At 46.1% G+C, this 12,248-nt stretch overlaps 1 protein-coding gene across 3 annotated transcripts in view; it reads right to left on the bottom strand.

Moving 5' to 3' along the window:
• The window catches only part of CLIC5 (chloride intracellular channel 5), a 177,648-nt gene that overhangs the window by 32,581 nt on the left and 132,819 nt on the right, over positions 1–12,248 (bottom strand). For all 3 annotated transcript variants that reach the window (XM_010372542.2, XM_030928889.1, XM_010372543.2), the window contains exon 4: positions 7,985–8,091. In XM_010372542.2, the coding sequence (XP_010370844.2) occupies positions 7,985–8,091 (107 nt within the window). The remainder of the gene's footprint in view (positions 1–7,984; positions 8,092–12,248) is intronic.

The raw sequence follows: 12,248 nt of genomic DNA, 5'->3' as shown, positions 1-12,248 counted from the left end.
CTCGGTTCACTGTACCCTCTGACTCCCTGGTTCAAGCGATTTTCCTGCCTCAGCCTCCCAAGTAGATGGGATTACAGGCATGTGCCACCCCAGCCAGCTAATTTTTGTATTTTTAGTAGAGACGGGGTTTCACCATGTTGGACAGGATGGTCTCAAACTCCTGACCTCATGATCTGCCTGCCTCGGCCTCCCAAAGTGCTGGGATTACAGGCGTGAACCACCATGCCCGGCCTAACCGTAAACTTCCTAATGTTGAGCTGAAGTGTGCAAGCCTACATTTTCTATACACCGAATGAGGATGATCTTGTTTAATATGTTTACTTTAAGAGTCTTAAGATTTTATTAAAAGGGAGTGAAGGGGAGGAGGCACTGTGACTCCCAGGTAGGCAGGACCAGAGCAGGCTGCAGGAATCAGCCTGTTGGTGTGGTCACACCAGGCAGTCTACATGATGGGAGGACAGGGATGGGTTGTTGAGGACATAAACCATGAGAAACCATGAGAACCTGGAAAGAAAAGAAAGACTGCCAGTGATACAGATGAGTTCTTTTTCTAGCAGCATTAGCCAGGAGCATGACCCACTGCAGGTGGCACTTCTTAGAAGGAGAAGACTGGAGCAATTTGAAGATTCAGGCCTGAATGGAACACGAACACAAGGAAATAGCGAGGAATGCAGCTGTGGCTGGCTCGCCCCTGCTGCCTTTTATGAGGGCTCTAGGAGATGAGGAAGGGAAACGAGTGAGGCAGGATGGCAGTCATTGATATTGTGTTAATAAGAACCACAATGTACTCCTTCAATCACGTTCCCATTCAGTGAGAATGATCATCTGAATTCTGAGATAAGTTCACTGAGGTTCCTAGAATAACCCGAGAGTCTTCTTCCATTCTATGTAGCAGGGACAATCAATTTTTCCAGAATAAGCCCAGGGAGCACAATGCCCATTTCCAGGTTCCAGGAAGAGGAGCCTCTGACGTGAGCCTTAGGGAGGTGGAAACCTTGGCCTTTATTTGGAAACAGAACCAAGACTGCTCAGGGACCTGTGTGGCTAATGGCTACTTTTTTGTTCCAGCCACAAATTGGGAACCAGGAGGTGGTGGGAACTAAGGTACACTCCCTCGCCCTCTGGTAACCAGGTTTGAGCTTGGATTGGAGAGAGAAAGGAGAAGCAGAGGGCTTAACCCTAACCAGGTGCTTTTCATTTGGGAACATGTGTCCTGGATTTCCTGGGACAGTACCAATTTCTTATAATTTGATTATTTTCAATGAAGGCAATTTGTTAGGCATCTGATTTTCAGTTTGGAAAACATGGCCACTGCAGTTACAACTAATGAAGGGCAATGCAATCTGAGCATGGTCCTTGTACCCTGAACACACAGCACTGTGCCCAGCACATCACAGATACCAAGGAAGATTTTTAGGGCTTTCTTTAGGAAGTTAGAAGCACCTTATTAGGACAAGTATTTTAGGAAGAGTATGTTAGGACATCTCAGTCTTCCATAAAAAGAGAACTAGGTGCAACCTTTCGAGTGAAAGGGGTGCAGTTTTGCATACTTAGTGCAGGACCCCATTCGTCTTGATGAAAATAGATAAGCCCAGATGGGCTGTTTTGTGTCCCATGTCCTGGGTGGACAGAGAGGAGCAGGGAGGTTGGTGACACACGTCTGAAGCTGCAGGGAGGTCTCCTGAGTCTTCCAGAGAAGATGGAGAGAAAGGAAGAAAGTGAGTTTCAGGTGAAGAGAGAACACAGGGGTTGTGAGATGGGGAGGAGCACAGCCCACAGGTGGGGGAAGATGGAGAGGAGTCAGAGCAGCAGAAATGCAGCAGGGCCTGGAGTCTACAGCAGCCTGAAAGAGAAGTCACAGGAGGGGAGAACCAAAGAAAATGGAAACCACAGCTCCTCCCGTGCCTGCGGCTCACAGCAGGAATATTTGTTATTCTTCTGGGAGGCTGGTTTGTTTTTATCTTCTAGGAGGACCGAGCTGCAGCTGACCGGGGGCCCTGTTTTGCTTTGTCTGCTCACAAGTTTAGAGCCAACTTTGTGGTCTACCTTCTGTGTGGTGCACGAAGGCCCCGGGGCTGCCCCGACTGTTTTAACTCACCCAGGGCTCCATTTTTTGGTAGTCTCCTTGTTTTTCTTTCTCACCTCCTCCTGGCCTTTGTTGGTTTGACATGCTTTATACATCCCTGTGAGTAACTATAAAGCCTTTCTGAAACAAGTGGAGTATAAATTTTAAAATAGAAAGAAGGCCTCCCAAGACAGAGGAATACAGAGGTGGAAACAAGAGAGAAAAGTGGACTTGAAGGGGGAAGAAAAGGGGGAATTCATAGGAAGCCTTGAAAGACTAAAATCATCCAGATTGGGCAAAACACCATTTAGTGCAGGTCGCCTGAGAGGCCTGAGAGAGCTTAAGCCTTGAGACTGCATGTGATACAGATTAGATACCATTGCACTTGGGGCTTTTTAGATCTCTCACTAGGGGAAAGGCAGTCCCATGGAAGTGGGCTGTGCAAAAGAATGATGGATGGAAGGTGGTCGGCGTGAATACAGCAGGAGAAATACTGAATTATTGTCTTAGGCTACAGGCATAGGCATGCCTGCTTCCTCTCCAGCTACAAAGAAAGGGGCAAAAGCACATGAGAATACGACATTGGCACCAAAAACAAGGATTTTCACTCTTGTTGCCCAAGCTGGAGTGCAGTGACGCGATCTCGGCTCACTGCAACCTCCGCTTCCCAGATTCAAGTGATTCTCCTCCCTAGGCCTCCTGAGTAGCTGGGATTACAGGTGCTTGTCATCACACCCGACTAATTTTTGTATTTTTAGTAGAGACAGGGTTTCGCCTTATTGGTCAGGCTGGTCTCGAACTCCTGACCTCAGATGATCCACCCACCTCGGCCTCCCAAAGTGCTGGGATTACAGGGGTAAGCCACCGTGCCCGGCCCCAGCAGCTGACTTTGAACATGGTGGTGGGCATTATTCCAAGCACACTTATGAGGTATGCACAGTTATTACCCCCATTTCACAGATGAGGAAACTGAGGCATTACAGAGTTGAAGTAACCTGCCCCATGTTACAAGGACAAGAGGCAAAGCTGGTGTCTGAACTCTAAAGCAGTCGGCTTTAGAGTCTGCAAGTTGAGCCACTCAGAGTCGCCTGCCTCTCTGCATGGGAAAAATGGCATGTTTAGAAACACAGTCCTTATCCTTCTCCCCAAAACAAGGGGTGGGGGTGAGAGATCTTAAGGCACAAGAAAACGAAGCAACTTCCCCAAGTAGCACCTGACTTAATGTGGGGTCTTACCACCCAGTCATGAGAAAATCCAGGCTACATTTAAGTGAAGTAAAGAGCAGGTTTGGAAAGAGTGAGAGGAGGGGGCATGGAGGTAGAATCTGGTTACTGCAGACCAAAGGGACCCAGATTTAGAAATTACAGAGGAGAGGCAAGTACAGTGATAGTCCTCAACACGGAGCACAGAATCATCACTCGGGGAACAAAAAAAATGCAAGGCTGCTGAGGTATGAGAGTCGGGCCAGGCTGCTGACGCTCCTTGATGACACTTTGGAGAGGAGGACCATGCACCAACAAAGTCTAAAAAGTAGAAAATAGACTGAATGGGTGGGAGATCTGGAAGAGCTCACTGAAGGGGAAGCAAGAGCTGAAGCAGCAGTTTCTGATGCCATTATTCATCCTGGTCCTATTTTTGTGCTAATAGCAATAATCAGAATAATCAAATTTAACAGTTACTAGGCCAGGCTCTGCACTAAGGGTTTTACACGCACTGAGTTATAAAATAGATGAACCTGCATTACAAACCTTGGTGATATTATTTTGCCTTAATTGGCAGATAAGGAATCTGAATATAAAGTCCATTTTACAGATGCAGAGCCAGAGGCTCAGAGAAAGTAAGTCTCTTGGGTAAAGTTGTGCAGTTAAAAGTGCTGGGATTCAATCCCAGGCCAGGAATTGCATGTTTCCATGTTTTACAGCCCCCTGTAGATTGTTAGGTTCATGGAGGGCAATGACTTTGTCTCATTGCCTTGGCAACTCCAGAACCTAGCACAGTACCTGGCACATAAGCAGTGCCCTTTAAATATTAGCTCGGACTTGTAGACACTTTGTATAACTTGCAGTTTTTTGAATGAATCAATGAATGACTGACTGTACAGACTAATGGATGATTCTCTCCATTACTCCAGTACTGCCGGGATGGCTCCCATGGATGTGGTAGCTGGGAACTTATGAGGCTTTGGGGAACAACAGGGAAATTTTACTTGGTGGTTCCTGTAGTCACCACAGGAGTGGAGAGATGACCCACCATGGAGAACCATGTAACGGTGTTGGTTTTTCTCTTGTTTTCATGTTGAGAGGGCAGAGAAGGATCATGACCTGGGTCAGTGTGTGTATAGGGGCTGGGGCATTAGTGACCAGGTGGAGGGGAGGGAGGGCTCTGCTCAAGATAAAGTAAATGAAAACACAAGAGAAACCCTTTAAAGAAAGAAAGTTGGAGAACTAGGTGCAGCGCTGAAGATCCAGAGGGGAAACAAAATGGCAAAGTAGTGTAGGGCGGCATATGGAAGGAGGCCTGGGCCTCAATGCTGATGCTTTTGGGGAGCGGCCACAGCCACAGAGCTCACACAGAACAGAAAGGGGAGGGACCCTCTCCCGGGTCAGGGGCTGTGGGGCTCTGGGACCGTAGCGTAGGAGCCGTGTTGCTCTCTACAGGAGGGCAAGCCCTACGGGAGCCTTGACCTCTGGCTTGCTAAGTCTAAGAATTTTGGACCCAGTGGACCACAACTGGGGGATATTGGGTGGGAGGAAGGACAAGTAAAGAGGAAGGGAGGGGCGTGGGCAAGTTATAGTTCTAGGGAAGGAATGTGTGGTGTCTTGTTAAACAGAAGGTGGAATAGCACATCTGGGGACAGGCTCTTTGGGAAAGCAGCAATGCTGGAGCTTTGAAATGTGCAAATGAGTTAGGGGAAGCAGGAGTCACAAGGGCAAGTCTCATTACAGAAGAAAACAGGGTGAAACAGAAGAAGGGGAAACAATGAAAATTGGAGAGTACTGAGTTTATAAGAAATGGATATGCGGCATTTGGTGGAAACTGGCTTTGGCCTTGGGAATAGGAGAACTGTAAATATGGATAATATGTAAATACCATTTATAATTTTAAAAACCTGGAAGGCTCAAATAAGATAATCTTTCTGAGGGCACTTTGACAAGTATGAAAGAAGATATTTGTGGCCAAGAGGAAAGGATGCTGGGTGTGGCGTCTGAAAATGAGGGTTCGAGAGCCAGCTCTGCCTTGGGGGCAGACAAGTCATGGGTCCTCTTGTTTGGTTCTGCGTTCTCAGCTGGGAAAGCAGCAATGACTGTTCTTTCTCACAATGGCTCTGAGGGGCCATATTCATTTCCTAGGACTGCTACGACAAAGTACCACAAGTTGGGTGGCTTAACACAACAGAGACTTTTCCCCTTACAGTTCCAAAATCAAGGTGTTAGCAGGTGTCTTTCCTTGCCTCTTCCAGCTTCTGGAAAGCTAAGAGTTCCTGGCTTGTGACAGCATCACCCCAGTCTCTGACTGTCTTCACATGACCTTCTCCCCTGCATGTCTCTATCCTCTCCTCTCCTCTTTTTTTTTTTCTTTTTCTTTTTTTTTTTTTTTTTTTGAGGCAGAGTCTCGTTCTGTTGCCCAGGCTGGAGGACAGCAGTGTGATCTCAGCTCATCGCAACCTCTGCCTCCTGGGTTCAAGTCATTCTCCTGCCTCAGCCTCCCAAGAAGCTGGGACTACAGGCATGTGCCACCACGTCTGGCTAATTTTTGTATTTTTAGTGGAGACGGAGGTCTCAAAGTCCTGACCTCAGGTGATCCACCCGTCTTGGTCTCCTACAGTACTGGGATGACAGGCGAGAGCCACCACACCTGGCCCCTCTCCTATTCTTTTAAGAACAGCAGTCATTGGGTTTGGGGACTACACTAAATCCAAGATGATCTCATCGCCAAATCCTTAACTAATTATAGTTGCAAAGACCCTATTTCCAAGTGAGGTTACCTTCTGAGATCCCAGGTGGACATACATTAAAAAACATTTTTTTTAGAGACAGGACCCTGCTCTTTCACCCAGGTTGGAATGCAGTGGCATGATCATAGCTCACTGCAGCCTTGACCTCCTCGGTTCAAGCAATCCTCTTGTTTTGGTTTCCTGAGTAGCTGGGACTACAGTCATACATCACCTTGCCCAGCTAATTGAAAACAAGTTTGTTTTTTTTAAGACAGGGTCTTGCTGTGTTGCCCAGGCTGGACGTGAATTCTGGGGGAGTACTACTCAGCACACTACAGGGTCCAAGCAGCAATGAAGCAAGAGCACCAAGTAGATTGAAAGTGTTTTACACAGGCTTCTTCTTATTTCCAGAAGTTTCTGGAAAGTTTCTCTTTCTAGTTTCTCTACACACACCTCTAATGGGTGCCATTGCCCACAAGACAGAGAACCAAGCCCTCCACGCTGGCACTGCAGGCTTCAGTCACTTTTTCCAGTCTCTGTCCCTGACTTTTTCTCAACTTCCCCACATCTTCCACTCAATTATCTCAGCCGACTGCTTCTTTCTTAATCTTTATGACCCAGTTGAAACTCCCAGAAAAGGAGTCTCATGCATTTACCCCCATGGTAAATGCTTCCGGTTCTGAATACCTTCGGCAGAAATAATTTTGTTCTTTTACCTGCGGTTAATCGGCTCTCCAGACTCTCTTGGATCAAACTGACTTGAAGCCTTTCCTTCTGTACCTGCCAGGCACTGAAGACTGAGGAAGTGTTTGTTTCTTCTTTGGACCTCCAGAATCGAGTTTTGCACTTGTCACAATCCAGGTCCTCAGTAACTTCCTAAATTATTTACTTCCCACTACACCAACTCTGTTCCTGCCAACATTTCATCTCTTTGACCATGCATGGCTGCATATGCTGGTCACCTTGATCCAAAGAGATGCTATTCTCCTTGGAGCTTCTGGGGCATCTAGCATCTATTCCCTTGTTTTGGTCCATTGTGCATCAGTCACTCATTCATTCACAAAGATTCATGGAGCACTTACACTGCTTGGCTTTGTGCTGGACTCCAGTCATCCAGCCTGTGAGGATGTCTTGTCATCCCATTCTGAGGGCAAGGGAATGGCTGCCATTGCCCATAGGATAAAAATCTAAGCCCCCCAGGTTGGCACTGCAGTGGCCAGTCTGTTCCTCATGGGCCTAACAGCATTCTTCAAGTGTTATGCTTGCTTAATTGGACGGTTCCATGCAAGTGGCTTTAGGTAATTCTTAAAGGGCAATGACAAATGAAGGACTGCAAGTGCTGTGAACTTAATTGGAGGGAACTCAGCTCCCTTTCAGAAGGCCCTGCAAGAGAACCAAGTTCTGAATTCTGCAGCCAATGCCAGAAATGAAGGGCCCAATGTAGGATGGGACAGGCTTTGAGGAGTGGCTTTCCAGGGCCCACTGTCCTGCAGAAGGGGAGAACACAGCTCAGGCCTGCCTTCCGCATTTGCCACAGTAGTGACTGTGCTGCCTCTCTCTTGGCCTCTGGAAAAATCCCTGGAGAAATCTTGCAGGGACCAGAAGGAAGAGGGAATATGTTTTTCTAATGTGATCACAGGCAGGGTTGTGAACTTGGGACAATGGGCAGTTAGGACTGTCCTGTGCAGTGCACTATGCTGTGCAATAAGGCAGGCTCAGAGCACAAACTGTGTTCCTCTCTCCAGGTTGGCAGTAAAGCCCCTGGCCTTTCCTCTTGCACCAGCCAGGCAGCAGGATCCACCACCGCCTCCCCTGTGTCAAGGGGGACTAGATGGTGGTGGGGGGGAAGTGGGGGCAAATAATAAGCAGTATTGGTTCCAGATGCTTCTCTGGCCCAAGTATTTGACATACCCACGGGCAAACTGAAGATGCCTTGGGCAGCAAACAGACACTGCCGGGGTTCTTGGTGGAAGGGAGTCACTCACCGGCATTGTTCTGCTGCTTGGTGTTTTTGATGTAGGCAGAGAACTTGGAAAAGATGTCAATGCCCGCTGTGTTGGATTCCCGGTGTTTTGCAGCCAGTTTGGGGTACCTGAAATGGAGGATGCAGTGTTCTGTGAATCAGTAGACTTGGAGCTCCTTTAAGGGCGAGCCTATCCCTATCACAATGAGTAATACCTCCCTTTCCAGCTGCATCTACAAAATGTTTTGGGGGTCTTTATCCTCATCTTATAGGGAGGGTGGGCATTCTCAGCCTTAGGTCATCCATGGAAGAAACCAGAGGCCAGAGAGGTGCTGAGATCTGCCTAGGGTGACACAGTCTGCTAGGTAAAGAACCAGAATACCACTCAGGGGGCTTAGGATGTGTGCCCTTTTATTGGGACCACCAACAGTGATGTGCCAGTGAGAGGGCCCAACCAAAGTTCCTGCTGAGCTTGCCTCTCTATCAGGTAGGGTTCTCAACACTTCCCCTACCCACTAAAATAGCCATCTATTGCTAGTACTGTGATTATAATCCTAGCTACACAGAGCTGATTCTGGGAGCAAGGAGATGCCAGGTATGTTAGCACTAAACCACTTCTCCAAAGGAAGAATACCCACAGTCCTCCTCTGACATGTCCTTCACATGCTTATTATTTGCGTGCAGTAATAAGATGCAGAAACTACCAAGCTCCAACAAAGGACATGTGTTTTCAATTGTTTTATTTTATTTTATTTTATTTGGAGATAGATTTGCAATGATCCAGCCCTTGCCGCCCCCCCTCACCGCCCCCCCCCTCCCCCAGAGCCTTTCATTTTGAAGCCAGAATAATACAAGAGGCAGGCTGGAGTTAGGATGATTGGCCTTGAGACTGAAGGAGGTAAACTTGCTCATGTGGGAACCCAGGGCTTGGACTCATTAGCCCCATCAAAGTGAGAAAATCAACTCAAGTAAATATTATTTCACAAGCATTTTATGGGTATGGCCATGTAGGGGTGGGAAGAGATGGGGGACAGTTGCCAGGTTATCATTATTTTCAATTAATATGCACCTTTGTGATCTCTGGGTGAATAGTTTTTGACTGCGGGCTGTTGGATTGTTTTATGTTTAAAAAGCAAAATCCTTTTTGTCTGTTTTGATGTTTTTGATAGTGTGAACCAAACAAGATTTAAAAAAATATTTGTTGTTCTTGAATGCTTTTCTGTTCCTCAACTGGCCCATGAGCTAGGACTCCTTTTGGGGCCATGTTATGTGGCTGTGTAATTTCAGAGATACTGCCATTGGAAGAGTCCAACTCTCTGCTGTGAGGCAGATAAGGAAGGCATTATTGTCCTCCTTTTACACAGAAGGGAACTGGATACCTGAGAAGATAAATGTTGATGGCTAATAAACGGTGGAGGGACGATGAGAACCTGGTTTCCTGGCCCTGCAGCAGTGTCCTTCCCCCTCCACTGCTTCTCTGGAAACAGTGAAAGGTAATTTGCATTGAGCACCTACTGTGCGGCATGCACTGTTCTAATCCCTTTACACAAATTCACCATATGCTCCTCAGAACAACTCTATTGGTACTGTTATTAGCCTAACTTCCCACACAAGGAAACGGTGGCATAGAGAGGTTAAGCAATTTGCCTGAGGTCACATGGCTGCCTGGCAGAGCCAGGATCCCAACCCAGGCAGTTTCACTGTGGAAGACTAGGTTTTAAATTCCACGTTGTGTGGCTTCCCATAACGTGGAATTCCACGTTGTGTGGCTTCCCATAACGTTGATTCTCAAAGCCCCAGAGCCCTAAAGGCTGAGCTACGCATCCTGGAGGAGCTGTCTCCATCTACCAGAAGGGGGCGCTCTGCACCGATGCTCCACATATGTCTTCCTGGGTATACTGAGAATCATCACATTCATCTGCTGTGGCTGGGGGCACACAGCAGGGCTTCCTGCAGGATACTAGATAATCTGCCAAGACGTGGGAATTTAGTGGCATCTCATCCTATTTCGGCCATCTCACATAGAATTCAGCATGCTATTAGAATCGATAAACTTAAATTACCATTAACAAATGCCAAGTGTTCTTCGTTTCTCCTTGATAATGTAGACAGAAAGGCCTAGAAAATGCACCTCAGTGGGTAGCTTGGTTTGGGTTTCTTGCTTTGTTTTGCTGTATCTCATCAATTGGTCAAGCTTTCAGTCATCTGATCATTTCTTCACAATCAGCGTGGGTCAAATAGGGATATGTAGTACCAAATCCAAGATGATGACAGAGGATTGTGTATTCAGGGGGCTATGGTGGTGTCATCCTGTTTCCCAAGCACTAGAACTCGTTGGGACTTTTCTGTATAGTGCAGTGTTCCATTTGAGCTTTGTTCTTGTGGGAAACGCGTCTCTAAGATGTCAATCTCACAAATTTCAGTAACTACACTGAGGGAGGATACTGTATAGGATAAGTGCATTCATTTTACCTCCATATTTATGGCATGTTTTAAATACACAAAGAAGTGGACTACAAAGAAGATTTTGTTTCTCTAAAAGGCTAGGGAAGAGTGTTTCATTCACAGAAACAGCTTTGAAATAACATTTGATGTGATCTGATGATAATCAAAGAGATGATAAAGTTTTCTAACTCAGGAGTCAGCAAACTGTGACCCATGATCCCTATTTGTCTGTGGTTCTCAAGCTAACAATGGTTTTTACATTTTTAAATGCTTGAAACAAATCAAAAGGAGGATACTGTTTTGTGATATGTGACAATAATATGAAATTCAAATTTCAGTGTTCATAAGTAAAATATTATGGAAACAGCCATGCCCATTCACTTCCATACTAGTTTATGGCTTCTTGCCCCGTGTCACTGTGGAATTATGACAGACACTGAAGAGCACACAAAGCCAAAAACACAGGACTATCTGACCTTTCACAGATAAAGCTACTGACTCCTGATCTAAATGACGAAAATTTCTCTCCAACCTGTTTTTAAGATATCTTATTTCAGATGCATGCACTTAACTTTCATTCTGGGAAGTAAAACAGTTGGCTTCTCACCAAAAAAAAAAAAAATTCAAAAGTAGAAAATAGTAGCAAAAAGGAAGAGAAAACCATTGCAGATGGTAAGTGCCCTAACTGGTTTAGAGTTTCAGCTGATTTCTCACTGACTAGTCGCAGCCAACCAAGACACTAAACAAAAGGATACCCGCCATGCAATTAAACCAATGTGCATGAAACACCTACTGAGGACCAGGCCCTGAGACTGGTGTTGGGGATAGATACACTGGAGAAAAAGAAAGATGATCCTGATGGAATGGCCTTGCTGATGGCAGCTTGAGTGTTTTCCCTCCTTTTTCTAAGGAGCTGAAAAGTGGAAGGACTTCCTCTTTCTCTCCCTTCTCCCTTGTTCCCACTTCCTTAGTTCACCAAACCCTCAGGCGAGAAAGAGGTTAATGCGTCTGACTCTTCTAAGCCTTGACTGTGTGCTTTACTCATGTCTGCTGTGTAAGCAAAATATCCCTGGAGGTGAAAGAGGCCTGGCTTATTCATTAAAAGATATCCCTTAGGATCTGGGGTTTTAAGACCTAAGGTCACCAATTGTCTGTACAATTGCACCTGGGAGACAGACCCAAAACAGGCACTGACCGCTCTTTCTCTTTGAGCTACCGTTTAATGAGCTCTTACTTCATATCAGGCACTATGCTCAGTAGTAGTATTTTCTACAGTAGCCCTATAAGATCAATAGTATGGTTCTTGTTTTATAGATATGAGAATTAAAGATTCTAGAGATTTCAGGTCATTTGCCCGATGAATGAATAATGCATAGTCATTAAATAGCCATGTAATTCTATTTCCCAGCTGCTCTCTCACCTAAGCACCTAAGTTAGCATTGTGTGTGGATTCCGGCCAATGTGATAGGAGGGAAAGTAATGTCACCATGACATTTTTTTTTTCAGCCCTGGCCCTGCAAAACCCTTTGGGAGATCTTTCTTCTCTCTCTCCCTGCTGAAGGAGCCTTGGAGGGCATGTATTCCAAAAACTACAGGATGGAACAGGGCCACACTACCCTCTGAGAATTTGCTCAAGTGAGAAATAAACCTGTGTTCTGTTAAGCCATTGGAATTTTATGGTTGATTTGTTAGTGCAGCCTAGCACAACCCTAGTGGTATGGATTTGAACCTGAGTCACTCTGACTCTAAACCTCCTGTCCCCAGCTACCATGCCATCCTGTGGGAGGTCTGGAGGCTGTTTCTCTACCTCCCAGAAGGTCAGAACATTCTTGTTTTTCACT

This window comes from Rhinopithecus roxellana, chromosome 4 (assembly GCF_007565055.1).
Source record: "Rhinopithecus roxellana isolate Shanxi Qingling chromosome 4, ASM756505v1, whole genome shotgun sequence".
Classification (NCBI taxonomy): domain Eukaryota; kingdom Metazoa; phylum Chordata; class Mammalia; order Primates; family Cercopithecidae; genus Rhinopithecus; species Rhinopithecus roxellana.
This window is presented reverse-complemented; position numbering and strand designations above follow the sequence as displayed.